Source organism: Bipolaris oryzae (assembly GCF_000523455.1).
Source record: "Bipolaris oryzae ATCC 44560 unplaced genomic scaffold scaffold_18, whole genome shotgun sequence".
In the NCBI taxonomy this organism is placed as follows: Eukaryota; Fungi; Ascomycota; class Dothideomycetes; order Pleosporales; family Pleosporaceae; genus Bipolaris; species Bipolaris oryzae.
The window spans coordinates 138,808-156,848 of NW_006911294.1; the positions used below are offsets into that span (position 1 = coordinate 138,808).

At 50.9% G+C, this 18,041-nt stretch overlaps 10 protein-coding genes across 10 annotated transcripts; 6 read left to right on the forward strand and 4 right to left on the reverse strand.

Annotated features, from left to right (window-relative positions):
- Positions 1-244: 244 nt before the first annotated feature.
- COCMIDRAFT_86020 (uncharacterized protein) lies at positions 245-526 on the forward strand (the record flags this gene model as incomplete). Its single annotated transcript, XM_007686365.1, has 1 exon — positions 245-526. The coding sequence occupies one exon, from the start codon at positions 245-247 to the stop codon at positions 524-526; it is 282 nt and encodes a 93-aa protein (XP_007684555.1).
- Positions 527-1,304: 778 nt separating this feature from the next.
- On the forward strand, positions 1,305-2,183 carry COCMIDRAFT_85984 (uncharacterized protein; the record flags this gene model as incomplete). The annotated part of the gene is made up of 1 exon (XM_007686366.1): positions 1,305-2,183. The coding sequence occupies one exon, from the start codon at positions 1,305-1,307 to the stop codon at positions 2,181-2,183; it is 879 nt and encodes a 292-aa protein (XP_007684556.1).
- A 480-nt stretch (positions 2,184-2,663) lies between these two features.
- Positions 2,664-5,338, forward strand: COCMIDRAFT_85923 (uncharacterized protein; the record flags this gene model as incomplete). Its single annotated transcript, XM_007686367.1, has 5 exons — positions 2,664-2,801; positions 2,857-4,216; positions 4,292-4,554; positions 4,610-4,928; positions 4,992-5,338. 5 exons carry the CDS (start codon positions 2,664-2,666, stop codon positions 5,336-5,338), a joined length of 2,427 nt encoding a protein of 808 aa, XP_007684557.1.
- A 622-nt stretch (positions 5,339-5,960) lies between these two features.
- COCMIDRAFT_2218 (uncharacterized protein) lies at positions 5,961-7,709 on the forward strand (the record flags this gene model as incomplete). The annotated part of the gene is made up of 1 exon (XM_007686295.1): positions 5,961-7,709. One exon carries the CDS (start codon positions 5,961-5,963, stop codon positions 7,707-7,709), a length of 1,749 nt encoding a protein of 582 aa, XP_007684485.1.
- A 618-nt stretch (positions 7,710-8,327) lies between these two features.
- On the reverse strand, positions 8,328-10,704 carry COCMIDRAFT_85847 (uncharacterized protein; the record flags this gene model as incomplete). The annotated part of the gene is made up of 2 exons (XM_007686368.1): positions 8,328-10,438; positions 10,503-10,704. 2 exons carry the CDS (start codon positions 10,702-10,704, stop codon positions 8,328-8,330), a joined length of 2,313 nt encoding a protein of 770 aa, XP_007684558.1.
- Positions 10,705-10,994: 290 nt separating this feature from the next.
- On the forward strand, positions 10,995-11,921 carry COCMIDRAFT_2220 (uncharacterized protein; the record flags this gene model as incomplete). Its single annotated transcript, XM_007686296.1, has 1 exon — positions 10,995-11,921. The coding sequence occupies one exon, from the start codon at positions 10,995-10,997 to the stop codon at positions 11,919-11,921; it is 927 nt and encodes a 308-aa protein (XP_007684486.1).
- A 141-nt stretch (positions 11,922-12,062) lies between these two features.
- COCMIDRAFT_23333 (uncharacterized protein) lies at positions 12,063-12,731 on the reverse strand (the record flags this gene model as incomplete). Its single annotated transcript, XM_007686316.1, has 1 exon — positions 12,063-12,731. One exon carries the CDS (start codon positions 12,729-12,731, stop codon positions 12,063-12,065), a length of 669 nt encoding a protein of 222 aa, XP_007684506.1.
- Positions 12,732-13,839: 1,108 nt separating this feature from the next.
- COCMIDRAFT_2222 (uncharacterized protein) lies at positions 13,840-15,186 on the forward strand (the record flags this gene model as incomplete). Its single annotated transcript, XM_007686297.1, has 3 exons — positions 13,840-14,564; positions 14,638-15,076; positions 15,133-15,186. The coding sequence occupies 3 exons, from the start codon at positions 13,840-13,842 to the stop codon at positions 15,184-15,186; spliced, it is 1,218 nt and encodes a 405-aa protein (XP_007684487.1).
- Positions 15,187-15,793: 607 nt separating this feature from the next.
- COCMIDRAFT_33634 (uncharacterized protein) lies at positions 15,794-16,108 on the reverse strand (the record flags this gene model as incomplete). Its single annotated transcript, XM_007686330.1, has 2 exons — positions 15,794-15,947; positions 16,083-16,108. 2 exons carry the CDS (start codon positions 16,106-16,108, stop codon positions 15,794-15,796), a joined length of 180 nt encoding a protein of 59 aa, XP_007684520.1.
- A 1,017-nt stretch (positions 16,109-17,125) lies between these two features.
- On the reverse strand, positions 17,126-17,592 carry COCMIDRAFT_85944 (uncharacterized protein; the record flags this gene model as incomplete). Its single annotated transcript, XM_007686369.1, has 3 exons — positions 17,126-17,162; positions 17,216-17,448; positions 17,503-17,592. The coding sequence occupies 3 exons, from the start codon at positions 17,590-17,592 to the stop codon at positions 17,126-17,128; spliced, it is 360 nt and encodes a 119-aa protein (XP_007684559.1).
- Between the last annotated feature and the right edge of the window lie 449 nt (positions 17,593-18,041).

Consider the following 18,041-nt stretch of genomic DNA (forward strand, 5'->3'; position numbering starts at 1 on the left):
CTAATTCATGAGTCCCCAGAGTCTTGTAATAGGCCTTGTCGCGTAGACCAGTGGTCACATCTTCGACTCAGCGTATTTCCTTGAGAGTCATTCCAACCCGCTACAGTAAGGAAGCAAAGCCTGGGGCCATCATCGTCTTCACTAGCCATCCATATCAGCCCATCCATGCTATTATTTCTTATCAGGTGGTTTGATATCACTGTCAATTGGTATACGCTTCGTGCCGGCTTGGATAGCAACAGGAATGAATCACCGTTCTCAGAACGATCGCACTGGAAGGCCACCGGGCATACAGAGATGCGTCGCCCGCTCCGACCCCAATGCCTGTAGTTTTCTACCATCCGTCTCAATTCGATCAAGGCTACAATTCTTGAGACTCCGATATTGGAAGCCAGTAGAATTATTCCGTGCGACTGTGAGCCATCAAAAAATTATTTTGAAAAGTTTTCGAGGAGTGACAGTGAACAATGGAATTCTTTCCATATCCACTATTGGTAGAGAGGCTGAGTGTGATGTTTCTTCATGATCCCAGACGATGGGGACCCGCCGGATCCTCCCAGCAGTGTGCAGCGAGGTTTGCATTATGACCAAAGGTTATCATCATCATCATCTTTTTATTCGTCAAGGCTACTCTGGAAACTAGAACTCGGAACTGGTTGCACTCTCTGTAGATACAAATATGTATCTAGGTGACATGCCGGTGGTTGCGCGTCACGACTTCTTGAAGATTTGAGTAAGACATTTCGAATAGCATGACGGATACAACGTATACTAGAAAGCGCCCTTCAGCCCTTTAGACAGCTGATAGCGTAGAAAAAGTGAGAGAATTTTTGTACATGCTCACCTTTGTAGAACAATGTCGCACTCGGTAGAAGTTGTAGTCGTCAAAAAGCTTGTTTCGTGGAGTTTCAACATTTGTAAACGTGATCTGTGATCTGCAGTGCATGACGGCCCAGGCACATGCAAGGCATCGACGGAATCTGTTGGAAAATCGATCGCATAATAGAGAGCTTTTCAGCGTTAGCCAAGAATTCGCAACATGTTAGCGTAGAAGTCGGGTTTCACATAGAAAGAATCTCCGGCTCGTATGTGGCAGAAGGTGATGCAACAGTGGCGGTGGTGCCCATTGCCTTGAGCGTGCTCGCTCGCTTCTGCGACCCAAACGCCGAGTCAGTTGGAAACAGGGACCCAACGTGACCCTTGACACCACCACCTACTCACCTACACCAACTGGCCCGCATAAAGGTGCTCAAGAGCAGTACCGAACGCGCAAACCTTGGATCGGCACAGCTCGTCAGCCCACCATGTCGTCCTACCTCAATAATCTCCTCACCAACACGACATCGCGCTACAACAACCTGCGACGACAGATCCTATCCGACGAGGCAGATGGCGATACAGAGGACGACTCGCACCTCTCGCGAGTACTTCGCGCATATTATACAGAAAAGGGCAGGCCCTTCCCCCAATGGCTTCCACCAGACCCAAAGGGCCCCCAGCCCACGACTCCGACGCAGTTCGCATCTTCTTCGTCGCTACGGCAACAGGGACAAGCACCAGCGATGGGCAGAGGAGGCGGAGGACTCAGCGATCTGTGGGATACTCCTGCGCCGCAACAGCAGGCACAAGAACCACTGTCGCTCCGCCGAGGTGCAGGGGGACGGGGCGGTGGAGGGCGCCCGATGCAAGGCCGACCCATGGGCAACTCGATGACGCCCGAGCCTCAAGTACAGGGACGACCATTGCCAAGTCAAAGGGCTGGTAGCTACCAGAGCTCGGTAGGAGGGCGTTCTCAGGCCGAGTCTTCATCACCACCACCAAGCGCAGGAGGGGGCACATCGGCGCAGGAAAGGCTCAAGGCTAGGCTATGGGGGAGGTCCCAGAGCCCAGCGCAGCGCGGACCAGCTTCGGATTCTGGCAGCGCCAACCCATCTAGCCCGCGCAGCCCATACGACCAAGGAGGGCGACCACCATACCCGGAAGAGCGAAGCAACAGCTATGGAAGTAATGGCAGCGCTGGTGGACGGCAGCAGGGCTATTCTGGCATGTCGGCAAACTCGCCTTGGACTGGCAATGCTGATCCATATGCGCCACAGAGTGGTGGAGGATACGGGGGAAATGCACCGCCACGCGGACCACAGGGCGGACGTATGGGCTTGCCGAGTGGACCGCGCATGCGCTGAAGGCCTTTTGAGTTCTTGGTGGGTTGAGCATGGCGTAACGGAGTGGTTGGTTGGTACTCACTGGGAAGGCAAGCATGGGTCTGTAGACATTTGGCAGCATAGTTCAGGTTTACTGTACAGGCAGGTCCTTAATAATATCCACCTATTCAACGCAGGGCCATAGCAAAGCACCGATTCCAGTTTTCGACTGTTTGCGCGCGTCATGTCGTTGTCCAGGTCGTGCTACCACTACCACCACCTGATTCGATGAGGGGCGACGGTAGCGGCGACGCGTTCCCCGCGCACAGCCACACTCGTCATCCGGCGAGCTGAGCCTAGCCTGCAAGCATCACCTGCGACTATACGCCGCCGTCCAAGCATGTGCACCGGTTTGCCTAATACCTAGATTATCTTCTACATACTCACCAGCATCTTGGACCTACACCCAAGTCTCTCTCCATCTAGTGCCACTGTATAACCCTGGCGGTCTTATAGCCCCGCATGGCTTCCCAAGCAGAGGCGCCACCCTCTCCAACCGCGAGCTTCTATGATATGAGTGATGATGAAGAGGGCGAGTACAACACAATTCGACATACCAGCAGTGGCAAAGGCGTAAAGCTGCTGTATACAAAGAGCAAAGTTCGCACAACGACATGTACATTTGGCCATCTGCACATTGTACTAACATGCATAGGTATACGTACATCCCTCACCCTCGTCTAAAGACAACATCCCTGGCTTCATTGCCCTCATACAACAAAAGTCAACCCGCTCCTCTAACGATGCACGTCCTACTCCATCCTCGTCTGCTCGAAGCGTCAGCGCGTCCTCACTACTCCTTTGCTGGATCCCAGAGTCGAGCCTCGGCGATGCATACGATACCTACGTCAAGGTCGATCTATCAGACTCCTCATCACCACCTAAACAGTCGTATTTGGTGCCACCACCTCCTACACCTTCCACGCACTCTGTAACTCCCGGTTATGCATTTGCACTGCCCGTCAGCGAGATATATTCGGTCTTGATACGACCACCAAGTATAGGATGGTGGTTTGGGAGCGTGGTTGTCAATACTCGTGCTGGTGACAGTTTTCCTGCGCTGTTCTTCCATGACAGCGAGTGCCAGTCCACTATCATGCAAAGGAAGAAGCTAGCAAAGGAGAGTTTTGATCCGTTTGGTGACGGAGGTGGCATGTTCTGGGGCGGCGACGAGGTACTCAGATGGCTCAAACGATACGTCACAGTTGAGCGGTCGGGAGCCGACCCGAGTATATATCTCATCGATCCCTCTGAAGAAGACAAGAAGTCCTTTGGTAAAGATGTGGCGCCGAGAAAGAGCACCGAAGGTCAAACAGGCGCATCATCTTCGCAACAAGGCGGACAAAGAGACGCAGCTATGGATCCAGTAACAAAGGCACTCAAAGAGGCGAGATGGAATTTCCTCGAGAAGCTCAGCCAAGTCACTACATTTACAAGAAGGACTGCACAAGCCGTTGCAGACAACCCTAAAATCCCTCCTCAGGTTAGGCGCTTGATTCAGAATCCAGAGGTGCAGACTTTACAGGAAGAGTTTGACAGTGCACGGTTATATCTGGCGAGGTGGGCTATGGGCATCGCCGAGCAAAGTGAACGAGAGCGAAACCAGCGGATATGGACAGCCAAAGATGTCTTGGCCATGGAGGAAAGCGACGTCGGCGACTTTGAGATTCTAGACATGGACAAGATGACCATGGCCGATCGAAGAAAACCAGTCACCTTGGAGGAGTGGAAGGGCTTTTTCGATTCCAGGGGACGGTTGCAGCTGATGCCAGACGAAGTCAAGGACCGTATCTTTCACGGCGGCCTGGATCCCGACGATGGCGTGCGCAAAGAGGCATGGCTATTCCTCTTAGGTGTTTACCAATGGGAAAGCTCAGAGGAAGAGCGACGCGCCCACATCAATAGCCTTCGCGACGAGTACATTCGACTCAAAGGCGCTTGGTGGGAGCGGATGGCCGAGGGTCAGCACACCCTAGAGCAAGAAGAATGGTGGAGGGAGCAGAAGAACAGGATTGGTTAGTTCCCGTGTTTGCTTTCGATCGCTTGAATGTCCACTGACTTTCCCCCATTCTATGGGGTCCGTTGTGTAGAGAAAGATGTACATCGCACAGATCGCAATATCCCCATCTTTGCTGGCGAGGATATTCCGCATCCTGATCCCGACTCTCCATTTGCAGATGTTGGCACAAATGTCCATTTGGAGCAGATGAAGGATATGCTGCTTACCTACAACGAATACAACAAGGGTCTTGGCTATGTACAAGGCATGAGTGATCTGCTCGCGCCCATTTATGCAGTCATGCAAGACGATGCAGTTGCCTTCTGGAGCTTTGTGGGGTTTATGGACCGTATGGTGAGTTTTTCAATGAATAAGAAACATTGGAATGCAGGGGCTGATTATGAAATAGGAGCGAAACTTCCTACGGGATCAGTCTGGAATGCGCAAGCAGCTCATGACTCTTGACCATCTTGTACAGCTCATGGACCCTAAGCTGTACCTACACCTGCAGTCCGCAGACTCGACTAACTTCTTTTTCTTCTTCCGCATGCTACTTGTTTGGTATAAGCGAGAGTTTGAATGGGCAGATGTACTGCGGTTATGGGAGTCCCTATGGACCGACTACTTGAGCAGCAACTTCCATATCTTTATTGCATTGGCTATACTGGAAAAGCATCGCGAGATTATCATGGCGCATCTGAAGCACTTTGACGAGGTGCTCAAATATGGTAAGTGGATTGGCCCCTGAAAGTGCCCGTCATTGCACACAGCAAACACTGACATTGTTGTAGTCAATGAGCTTTCTGGTACAATGGACCTGGAGTCAACACTCGTCCGCGCCGAGTCTCTGTTCAAGAGATTCCAGCGAACAGTAGAAACTATTGACAAAAAGGGCAACTTTCCCTCGGCACCACAAGCGAGGCAGCGGAAGCCAGCCGCTGGGGTGGCTGGTAGTTCAGGCTCCTCATCGTCGGCCAACCAAGCGACGACCTCTGGTACCGATAAAGGCAAGCAGGTTGCTGGAGATGAACAAGAGACGAGAGTGATCAGTCCAGAACTCCGCGCATTGTTAAGTCGAAAAGTAGAGAAACTCGATAAAGATAAGGCGGCAGAGCAGGGTAGTGGCGTTGGCAAGTAGAGGTGGTGAAGGGTTGTTATCGTTAATTCACGAGTGGCGTTATGGGATGGCTGGATAGTTTTGGGAATACATCGGGGCATTCACTGCGGCTGGCGCGTTTGATAGGCTAATTCAGAAACGCCATTGATGATATCGTATCTCCACGCTCATTGCGCACCCCGCACTTCATCTTTCGTCATCACGTGGTGCCACGTCTGCCCTCATGCATCATGTTTTTATGTTTCATTTTCAAGAATATACCTGCTGCGTCCTGACCGCGTTTTCACCTTCAGTCAAAATCGGTTGCGCGGCTGTCGCTCATGGGCCTGACTCGCGCGTTCTGTTTTCTCCAAACAGTAGCCTAGCACTTCACAACTCTATTAATCACCAACGCTACACTTGTATGATATGAACAAACCACGTGCGGCTGCACCCTTCTCACTTCATGAAGAGAAAGAGCTTGCCAGTGAAACCTTCAATGAACTATATCAATCGCTTTATCGACCGGCACTTGTCGCCGCGTCCGCGTACACAACGACCCTCTCAGCCGCCGAAACCCCTAGCGAGCTCCCATCACCAACAAAGGATACGCTTGCGCCCTCATTCTCACCACAAGCACAAGCGACGCAAACGCCGCCGGGAGATGACGGCTTTCAAGGGACCTTGGTCTAGCGACCTTGACTCATTCAAGAAGTTGGTACACTCGATACCAGAGCAGTACAAGCACTCTTTCGCTACTTCCTCAAAGGCAACGCTCGACAAGATTTGCGATCCAGGCGTGCTACATGTCTGGGAGTCGAACTCTGACGTCGACAGCTTACTGCAGCTCGCCTCAATCATTGCTAAGCTCTGCAATCTTGGAGTGCGCAAGAGCGCCGGCGCGAATCCCAAGGATGGCTGCATGGTAATTATCGCTGAAGAGAACAGCAGTGGGAGCAACTATGATCGCATCTGCGAGTATGTTGGTTACCTGACTGGAGCTAAACTACGGAGCCACCTCGAAGACACTGTTGCCGCGTATGGCAAGATTGTTGTGGTCAGGGGCTGGGACAACAGTGTACTGAGTGGGCAGCGCGAGGCGCTTGAGAAGACTGTCCGACGAATCAACATTGCGATTGAGCGTGTGTTGAAGATGGGGAAGTTTGAAGGCAAGAAGAGGAGGATTGTGTGGCATCACAATGCAGTCATACCATTCTTGTTGCATTGGATCAACACCACGACACCAGCCTTGCGCTCCACCATATCTGCGATTACCATCACTGGCTCACTGGACTTCTCCATTGGCATTGGGCCCTCTATCGCCGGTCGCGCCAACAAGGTACCTGATCTCGAGCGTCTAGAACAGTATGCGAAGAAACTTGGTGTTCCTGTCGTCTTTCTCGACTCATCGTCACAGCTCATCAACTTTGACTACTTGGGTACATACATGTACTACTACGCCTACTACATCAACACCTTCCTACCTTCCTCCTTATCTCGACCACATCTCGAAAAAGCCCAAGACGAACTCGTAACCTTTGCGTTCCGACTACGCGCAGTCAGCGAAGCCAAGTACGGCATAGAAGCAGTCAAGATGGTCCAAAAGTACCTCGACCCACGCACCGCCAAACAATGGGCGCACAACTGCATCAACAAAGACAGCTACGAGAAATCCAAATGCCGCGCCGCCGGCAAAGACGAATCCATCCACCACGCCGTCCAACTCGCCGACTGCCCCTTCGCCCGCTTTTCCCCCAACCCCGGCGTCCCGTCCTTCGCGCGCCTCGCCGTCGGTCCCGCCTCCACCTCAACCCCAGACCATTACACCGCCGCCCCCGTCAGCATCGCATTCCGCAAATCGCAATTCCGCCCCGCCAGCCCCTCGACCTTCTACATCCTCGTCCCACAAGCCACACAGGACCTCGAAAAAGTCACAAACCGCATACAGGGCCTCATGATGGCGGTCCTCGAGCGCGTCCGCCGCGAAAAGGGAAACCCAGTGCTCGGCGACGCGGAAAAAAGCATGTGGCGCGATGTTGTCAAAGCGTGCACTTGGGCGCTTGATGGCAGTGAGGAGAAGATGCCAAAGGAGATGGTGCGCAAGGTACGGTTTGTCAAGCAGAAACTTAAGGCGGGCACGTGGGGATATGCGGTCAATGCTCCGGCTGCGAATGCTGAGGCGGCGGGTGGAGGGGCGGCGGGGAATGGCGCGGTGCAGACGGGTGTGGAGATGAATCGTCCGTATGCGTTTGATCAGGGGAAAGGGCAGAGTGCTACCCCCGGGTATTATCAGGGTGGGGTGCAGCATGTGCTTCAGGCGCCGGTGGATGGGGCTGCTCAGGTTGCGGCTACGCAGGTTTATCCTAGTGTTGGGCTTGGAGGGCTGAGGGGGAGTGGGCGTGGGTTTACTTGAGGTGTTGCTTCCTTTTGCACTGAAGGTATGCTGGCATTGTAGTTGTTTGCTTTTTTCTTCTTCTCTTGTTTTTCTTTCTTCTTGTTTACACTTTTAGCGTTGTTGGACATGCATGAGCATTGAGCATGTGGAGTTTAGGTCATGACCTTATGATTAGATGATGCATGGATGGGTATATATCTTACGAGTAATGACACTTATGATTGAGTATGTTCTGGATTCTATGCGGCTTTCTACGTGCTGGTTATAGAAATGGCAAATTGAAGAAGTGTAGTTGAGTACAGTTGTCTGATTTGGGGGGGGGGGGGGTTGAATTGGTCTGCCTTCTATATTTTGCCAATGCTAGTTTTGAGGACTTTTACCTGTTATAGGCATACAGCTGAATAGTGCTGGGTTTTAGATGTTATAGCCCAATGCACCTAACTGCATCATTCTCTATCAGGTGCTTAGTATCTTCGTCGTGACATTGTACATGGACTGTACAGCAATTCTTCACTGCTATGGTAAAGTAACACCACAGGCGTTCCCACCCATTCAGGAATTTTGCAAAGGACAACCATGAGACAGTGAATTATGCTAAACTTACAGGATCGTTGTGTATTTACAAGAAGCAAGATACTAAAATACATGATATCTTAGAACATGAATCTCCAATGCAACCTCGCGAATCTGGAGGAAGTCCTCTGTTGATGGGTCATAGGCTTCTCTGAGTAACCTAGCTCGCTTCTTCTTCAGGTACACTATTTCCATCTTCAGCAGCCCTTTGTTCATATCATTTAGCATTTTTTTCCTCATCGTCTGCATTATTTCGAACCGCCTGTGACATAGAGTCGTATATAGATGCTGAGATCCATATTTCTCGGCCAGTTCATTGTATGCTCGTTGGTATAGCTTTGTTGCTTCCGCACATCGATAAAGTCCGTGCAAGGAACAGGCGAGATGGCAGGTACGCATCAATGTATCGGGATGGTGCTCCCCAAGCTCCTTGGTAGATATGTCTACTGCTTGTCGGTATAACTTCTCTGATTCCCTATACCTACCTTGATAATATAACATCTTCGACATATCATCCATAATACACAGCATTAAGTCATCGCTCTCTCCTAGCTCCTTCTTGCCCCTTTCTAGGACTTCTTGAAATAACTTTTCTGCCTCGCTATACCTGTTCCGAAGACACATGAATGAAGCTAGATCCCTTGTAATCGAAAGCGTTGAATGATGCTTCTCTCCTAGCTCTTTCTTGCATCCCTCTAGAGTTTTTTGATAAAGATTTTCTGCCTCATCGTACTTGCGTTGACAACACAGCCCTGATGCCAGATATTTCATACTCTTCAGCGTCATGGGGTGGTACTCCCCCCACGCCTTCGTGTTCGCTTCTAGTACTTGCTTTTTGAGTTTTACTTCCTCTTCGTGCCTATTTTGATGCTGAAATACTAGCGCCAACTGACTCATAGTGCACAAAGTTGCCGTATCACTAGGGCCCAAAATCTTTTCCTGAGTGGCCAGTATCTTTGTTGCAATCTGTGCTGCAGCAGTAAAGCTCCCTTTGTCACACAGGTAAGATACTAAACTTTTCAGCACTAGGGCCCATAATAGTGACGTCTCTCGAGTAGCTGGCTTGCTGTCAATAAGTGGTTCCACGTGCGGAGCCAACTGCTGCCACTCTTCCCAGTTTCCATACTTATGATCTGGTAATACGTTCACCGTCAGCTCTATAAATTCTCTCTCCCATCGCCCTGTATCACCATATGATGACAGCCATGATTGCGTGCAGAGTTTCACTAGAGCGTGCATCTCGCATGTGTTGTCTGCGGTCGTTGATACTAAGGAGTATGTCTGTAGAGTAGCCAGGTCCTCGCCAAACCCGCCATTATCATGATCATGTTCATCATCATCATCATCTACTTCTGCGCTAGTCGTCTTTACTCTGTAATTTCTGAATCGCCGCAATATTCGCTCCGGTATGCCTCGTGGGCTGAAGAAGCTCATGAGCGACAACAGGTCAGCTGCCGATGGTCGTTCGCAGCGGATCTGGTCGAAGGACATTTGCCAGGTAGTCAATATGGAGCTGGAGGCACTCTCGTCTCGACGCAGCTCGATTGTATCCCACTTTAGCAAACTCTCTCGCTTCTTGTCGTTTGTCTGAAAATCATCTAGATAGCGTGTTACTGTCATGTTTGCACGTCGATTCATGTACGCGGACGCTTTTATGATGGCAAGAGGTATACATCCTAGTGCCTGTAGTAGCTTTATAGCGCTCTCTTCAAGGGGCAGGTTGCATAGTTTGTTGCGCAACAGCTGGAGACCCTCGCCTATGCTCAGGGCAAGCACCTCGTGAATTCTGTTGTGGCCGCCTACTAGGCTAGAAGCGGCGTCTTTGTTCCGCGACGTGACTAATATCGCTCCGTTACGGCTCTGGGGGAGATAGGTGGTTAGGGAAGCATGGCTATCAGTGTCTGTCTCATACCGCTTGCGCTTCCTTGATGGGAAAAAGGTCTCTACATCATCAACATTGTCCAAGACCATGAACCACTGTCCGTTTGCCTCTTCCCGGAGCCAGTTTCTAACCAACTGTAAAACATTCTCCTTGGGGTCATTCCTGCCTGGCAGCTGGAGCTGGTCTGCGATATCTTTATAGGCTTCCTCGAACCGGGCGCGGGTGCTAGCATGCACCCAAAAGACGAATGTCTGCGGGCTCGCATCGCGGATAAGATGGGCGTATTGCATCGCTATTTGTGATTTGCTAGGATATGTCAATGTATTGGTACTTCAATATGCCTACAATACGTCAACATACCCTACGTACTCCGCCAAGACCCACCAGCGCTGCTCGCGCTCCGTTTCCCACACACTTGTCGCGTAGCCATGAGAAAATATCGGGACGGTCAACATAGTCTGGATCTGGTGCAAACGGCACCATAGAGAAAGGTCTGGGCTGGCAATGAGATGCTAGCAGACCGTTATCCGCTCGACCAGGCCCAAAGTTGAAGTTCATCGTCCCACCAGGTCCACAGTGTGGAGCTGGGATGGCGATGTGAGCATCCAGGGGTCCGTGGAACGTGCTGGCCATGGTGTAGTGGAGAAGCGACTTTGTAAAACCTTCTGATCAGAGAGAGGTAGGGAGACAAGTCAGACGACCTGTAGCTACGTAGACTGCCTGGATAGGAATGTGCCAAGCGAGAATCAGCCTCAGCCTTGCGCTCTCACAATCTCTGCAGTGTCTAGTACCTCCAGCTTCTTTTCTATGGTATCTTTATATTTAGTATCGAGATTGATATATTAAACATGCACCTTCTACGACGCAACGACCATGGCAGATACGTCCTGCAAGAATTCATGGGCGAAACCATTCCCCGTTACGCCATCTTGTCTCACACCTGGGGACCAGACAACGACGAAGTCACATTCGCAGATCTTGACAAAGAAACAAGCACATATACTTCCAAGCCAGGCTACAAGAAGCTACAGTTCTGTGCAGATCAGGCTGCTCGAAATGGTCTATGCTATTTCTGGGTAGACACCTGCTGCATCGACAAATCGAGCAGTGCAGAGCTCACCGAAGCGATCAACTCCATGTTTGCCTGGTATCGCGACGCTGCTCGATGCTACGTCTATCTTGCTGACGTTTCAGCCGGCACCCCAATTAGTAGATCATCAGACCAACAAGAATGGTGCCCTGCTTTCCAGCAAAGCAGATGGATGACAAGAGGGTGGACGCTCCAAGAGTTATTGGCTCCCACATCGGTTGAATTCTTCTCAGTCGAGGGCCAGCGACTTGGTAGCAAATACTCGCTTTTGCAAGAACTTCGCAGCATCACTGGAATAAGCATCGAAGCTCTTCAAGGGAGTCCGTTGGACGGATTCAGTGTTGAAGAGCGCCTGTCGTGGGTGGGGCAACGGCAGACGAAGCGCGCAGAAGACATGGCATACTCACTGCTGGGTATATTCAATGTGCATATGTCACTTATATACGGGGAAGGTCGGAGGAACGCCTTTGCCCGACTGCGCAGGGAGATTAACTTATCCACAAGTGGAGGTCCTTTGGACAAACCTCCAAGCGACATGCCGAACTACCAAAACCAAGCTTCGATGACGTACAATGCGCCTGTATTCAATGGGCCCATATCAGGGCATTATGTGGTACCAGGGACTCATGTCACGGGCGGTACTGTGAACATTAACTTTGGAGAAGAACGCAGTGTTCGCCACTGAAAGAGAAATTCAAGTTTAAGGTCTAGAAACGATACGATCACACACAATGTAGAACCTGATACTCATGTTTGTAGAAGGAAGAATACTTGCGGGCCATTAGGCCTGATGCGTCGCTCGCTGAGCAAAGACACAATAGAGAAGCTATTTGAGCCAGATAGGCTTCCAATCCAGGTTCACACTGCCTCTTGCAATTTCACAATTCATGATGCCATGGAAATAGACCTCGCCAAATATTGTATACTCCCCCCTCATAGGAAGTGGCCTTAGGAAGAAAGACGTTGTCGCATCTTCCAAGATCCACACTTCATCGGCCGGCCGTGACACACATATGGCGATTCCAAAATAGTAGTTTGTGGTTCTGAAGAAAGTTCGTTTACCTAGCCCGATCATACGTTTGTATCGTCCGACCAGGGTATTGTTGATCTGGGAAACATTGGCTTGGTCTAAGTCGCCGGCTGATGTTAGTGTTTGGAACGCCGCCTTATTGACAGGAGCTCGCCGCAACGCATCCAAGTTCCCCAACATCTCCTCGTAGGCATCTACGGCACTAGGGTCGGAGTTATGATCTCCTGTTATATTGAGGCACCACGTCAACCAGGCGCGGAACTCATCCCCAGTACTAAACGGGCTCCTCCAGGTGCAACATAGGGCTTGGAATTTTGGAGCATCTTTGATACTGAAGACTTCAAGATTAACGGTCAGGTCATCTAAACCTGGCATCTGGCGGGGTAGGTAGAGTAGCCGAATCTGGGACGTCACATCGTCAAGGGTCGGTCTCCAAGCATGAGCTGTTGCTGTTATCTTGATCATCGCACCGCCAAAAATTGATTTCAGTTAATCTATCTGAGATTTCAACAATGTGAACGTTGAGGATAGGACATATACCAAGTCGAGCCGTTGGTGACATATGACCCCAATCTTTTTTTGAATATGACTGCCAACCCCATGACTTAGCACCTGGAAACCATCCATTTCTCCACGTGCCTTGTCGAAGAATGTATGTGTATCCGATCACTCGAAGGCATATAAGAAGAAACCTGTGATACGCCCTTACGAGAGCGCTTCCTCATCATCGTCAAATTATCCGCGGTAGTGTAATATTACGGTTTGTTTAGGCAGTGCCTTTCGCCCTGACCTAGCAGGTACCGAAAAGAAACTATAGAAAAGGAGCTCATAATGGGGACTGGGCAGGGAAAGAACTATTTTGAGAAAATGAGGTGGACTCAAAAGGATACAAAGCGTGACGTTCAACTAAAGATTTTCATGGTAGTGATAGCACTGATGCTAGTATTGATCCAATTTCCAGCATAATGACTAGAAGACAGTTTTTTCACCGAGTATACATAGCAGAGAGAGCAGCATTGACGCTCACTTCGAGTAGATTGGAAAGTATCACATGTCATATACGACCGCTTGTAGTGACGTGAGATCCGAACTACGCATCTTAAAAACACACCAATTCATGGCTGGAGTAGTTCCACAGGAGATGCTTACATCTACATACCTGGCGCGCGTGTTATCTCGTAGGAACACCATTATGGATTCCGGACTTGTGCGAATGCGCAGTCGAGGCGCGAGTCTGTGTTTTGCTCGTATGAACGGATTTGCTGCACACAATGCATTGCGGAGCTATTCTTTTCACGTCTTTTGAATTCCCTCCAGCACTCTAATGGGACACGAACAATGCCCAGTTTCTTTGACTTCTTATTGTTTGATCAACAGTAACAATGGCATTCAGCACAAAAGATTTCACATTAAGCAAAGAAGCCAGTTTTCTAAATTTGACTAGACAATATTTCTGCAAAAAGACGCCATGCTCTCGTCATACAGGTGTCGACATTTCCACAATCCCTTTCGACGATATTTGCGCACGTCACTTTTGGCATCAGTACACAGAACTGACAACAAAGATTGAGACATGGCAAGAGAAGGTCCAGAACAACGTAAACAACGCCTGATAGCCAACGGCATCAGCAAGAAATGGGACATCAAGCGGCGAAATAGAGGGCCTCGGGGTATCACAAACACTGGTAACGACTGCTATCGCAATGCAACACTGCAGCCATTATTCCACTTTCCCCGCTTCATCAATTGGATCAAACAACACAATGGTGGCGGCGGAAGATGGCCTTGCAATTCTACTGATCGAAATCGAAGCCTTGACTGCCTCGATGCTATGACGCAGGGCATTCTTCGAGACGAAAGCTACAAGAACATAACTTTGACACAGAGAGCTGCTTGTGATAAAAATCCCAACGGCGGCACAATTAGATCTTCAGACATGGAAAAACATGATCCAAAACATTACAGCGGATGCCTTCCTTGCCTGCTGAAGGCGATTGTTAAGGACTATTGGAGTAATGACCTGGTCGACGACACTGCGCCATACCATCCACAATCTTTTCCATACAGCCGCAATTCAGTGTTTAAATTGTACCAACTTTTCCAGCACCAATTCTGCGAAAACCCAGATAGATTTTCTGATGAGCTTGATGAGCTACGAAGACGTAACCCGTCTATGAGCCAAGCGGAAATCGACCGATATACCCGCGCAGAAAGGCGCAGAAACATGACTGCACAGCAAGATGCCGACGAACTAGCCGTCCGGATCTGGGACGGCATTGAATCAAGCTTCAACCTCGAGTACGTATTTCCTCCATCCCCCCCCCCCCCCCCCCTTCCCAATTCCCATCCCAAACTAACAAACCCGAAAAAGAACAGCAGACGGCCGTCACCGCTCCTCCCAATTCACCTCCCTCTTCAAACTAACCTCCACAACCTCCAACACCTGCACCGCCTGCCACACCAAAAGCACACTCAACCCGGAAGACAGCATCGGCCTGACCCTGGACCCCCTCCAACGCGGCCCAGACACCATCTCGGCCGCCATCTCGCGCACTCTACACTACGACTTCGCCCCGGGCATCCCCTGCAACGCCTGCCGCGCACCCCTCACCTACGCCAAACGCACAACCCTCACCGCAACACCCGAGTACCTGCGCATCGGCCTGAAACTAACCCGCATGGACCCCGCTACGCGCTCGAAAGGGAAAATTGTGAATCCCATCGGTATAGACGAGACACTTGATCTCACACCTTACATGGCAAATCAAGACACAGATACCGCCGCGCCGGTGATCTACAAATTACACTCGGTAGCGTACCACTCTGGACGGGACATCTCGGCAGGACACTACGTAGCCGGTGTCAGTGGAGTGCGGATGCCAGGGCAGAAGCCGCCGGCGCCGCTGTTTTTGGTGGATGATGGGGTGGTGAGGGGGCGGCATGCGAGGGAGGGAGTGACGAGGAATGTCATGGCGAAGAATCCTATTTATCCTGGATCGGGGCGGTTCGATGCGGTGGCGGTTTGGTATGAGATTGTGGCTGGTGCGAGGGATAGGTTGCCGAGCGGGGTTTCGGCGGCGGATAGGTTGTGTGTGGAGGAGGGGAAGCGGATTGTGAGGGCTTTGGGGGACAGGAGGAAGGGAAGGTCACTGTAGGGCTAAAGTTGGGTTTGGTCTGGGTATGTTGAGGTAGATAGAAAGAGGGGTTTGGAGACATCAAACTCTGGATGAATAATGTAAAAATTTTGTATTCTGAAGAGTTGGGGGAAAGACAGTATAATGTATTTGCCCCAATTTGCCCAGCCATTCCACCAATGTTAATATACGGTTTTGTGCCAACTTCCCCTCAAGATAATGAACTTGAATACACAGTGAAAAGAGCAACCACGAGCGGAGTAGCCTTAGCACTTCCACCCACCCATATAACCCACAAAACTTCTTCATCCACCCCAGGTCCCGCCTCCATCCCTCCCACTCTGCAAAACAAGGTATAAACTAATCGTGCAATCTCCCCTCTTCTTCCCCCCATCATTTCCCCTCCCCCTTCAAAAAGATCCCCCACCTCCTCCTCAGAACCTCCCAACTCTCCCTTACATCCCGTCCCTTTTCCCTCTCTTCACGCTGAATCCTTGTTGCTGCGGCCGCGAGACCGATTGAGATTGCAAAGAGGGGGTCGAGACGTCTGTGGTAGTTAAAGTAAGTAAGTGAGAGTATGCCACGACAGCAACACAAACAAGTCAAAATTATTTCTGTTTCTGAAGAGAGGTATGATTTTGTTTTTGAGAGGATGAGAAGGGAAGGGGGGGGAAAAGCGTACTTTGATATTATATACTGCGCCGGCATAGCTCCTGGGTGCTTTTTGCAAGTTTTGTTCAAATGTCCAAAGTTCGGGATAGTACACAGTGCGCAGGAAGGGAAAAAAACAAGCGTTGGAAAACCCGCGCTTAAAGTCGTACAAGCGTTTAGCTTAGAAGAATTTAAACTTTGGACAGCTTCGCTGGTTGATGCAAGTGAGTTATTTTAAACTTCTCTCTCTCTCTCTCTTCTTTTGCCAGGTCGGGGTAAGTAAGGAAATCTTTCCAAGATCCCCACCCACGGGCCCTGCATTTGTGCAGTGGGGTCCGTGCGCGGGGACCGGCTTCTGGAGCCCTTTTGCTTTTCCCCACGATCCCCCGGTTCCGGGCGATACGTTATGCAAGGCACTAGAAGAGCTAATGTTGCATGGAAACTCCCCTTTCCTTGTATGGCAGGTGTTCCATGTTGCATTTGCATGCTTCTCGCCTTGGTACGTACAGAGTGTGGCCATGTTTGGTGGGGGGCTGTGGTGGCACGCGGTTGCCTATCAGGTGAGCGATGTCGTCATGTGGGTTTCAGACAACGGCCGGATGAGCCGCAAGTCAGGCTGCTTTGTCAGGTACGCATACTCAGGCACCTTCACGCGATTATACAAGACAATGTCGCAGAGCATAAACAGGTGCATCAAGGCGTGACAGATCAGGTCTGGTGCATTTGGACTAAAGCTGAATCATCGAATTACACAGGCATCTCGTGAAAAGAAGCCAAATCTGCCCAAACACCTCTCTCCGAAACGGCGAATCTTGCTTGTACAGATACGACTTGTCGTCGTGCCTTTCCGCCTCGGCTTTGCTGTAGCGGTCCTCGCAGGCTCTGGTGAAGGTTGACTGGCCCAGGGTGCTGCGAGGCTTGCCGTTGCACCAGCCGTCTGCCATCAAATCAATCAATCATCCTAACGGTATACTGTTGCGTGAATATCAAGAAATCCATGATCCGAAAACGCCCGAGTTCGCCGCAGCCTCGACAGCCGATAGATAAGGGGAATGTGAGGATGGAGCGAGCCCCTTACAGAGCCTCGCCAAACGTGTTCTCTCCTGAGTACCTGTCATCTTGTTAGCACTGAGTTCTGGCCCGAGACGCTGGGAGGCAACATACGTAATGTACAGGAAACCGTCCTCGTCCTTGTGCTCCTCATATATCGAGCTCATCAGAGCGGCAGTGGGTGGCAGAACCTCATCGACGAAGATGAAGATGGCCTTTTCAGGCGAAAGCTTGATGCGCTTGCGGATCACGTAGACGAACTGGCCTACGGTCAAGTCGGCGGGTACCAGGTACTTCTTCTTGTCGATGGTTGCAATGTCAGACTTCTCGACCTTCTCGCAGATGACCTAGGCGCTGTTAGCTGACTTGCCATGACTGACGATGGAGCGATGTCTACGTACAGGAATGCGGTCGTTGTACTTCTGGCGAATGCGCTCGGCCTCGGCCTTGCGCTTCTCGAACGGGTGCTCGTCCTTGAACTTGGAACGCATGGTGGGGGGTTGTGAGTGGTGTATGGATGTGGGTGTGGGTGTGTTTGTGTGTGGGGGGATGAGGGGGCTATATGTGTAGTTTCGCAAAGGGCGTAGAGTCGTGGAAGTGGTGAGGTTGAGCGTGGCGGAGGAGGAAGTAGGACGGAGGGCGTAGGTGCGGTGTGGGAACCTTAAGCACAGGCAGCAGAGCGGGGCTAATACCTGCGCATCACTCCCGCCTTACCTAACCAACGCCAGCAGCCGCCGAGGTCACTGGTCACTGGCCACCATGCACCCGACCAGCATCTCCCCTACCAGTCAAGTGAACATCCACACAGACATACGTATATACCTGCACACTTACAACACAAATTCACTGCCCCTGAGCCATGACAACATTGCCCTTTTGCTGCTGCTGCTGCACCCCGGGCGTGACTCGTCTGGATGGCAGTGCTGACCGCCTCGTCCCA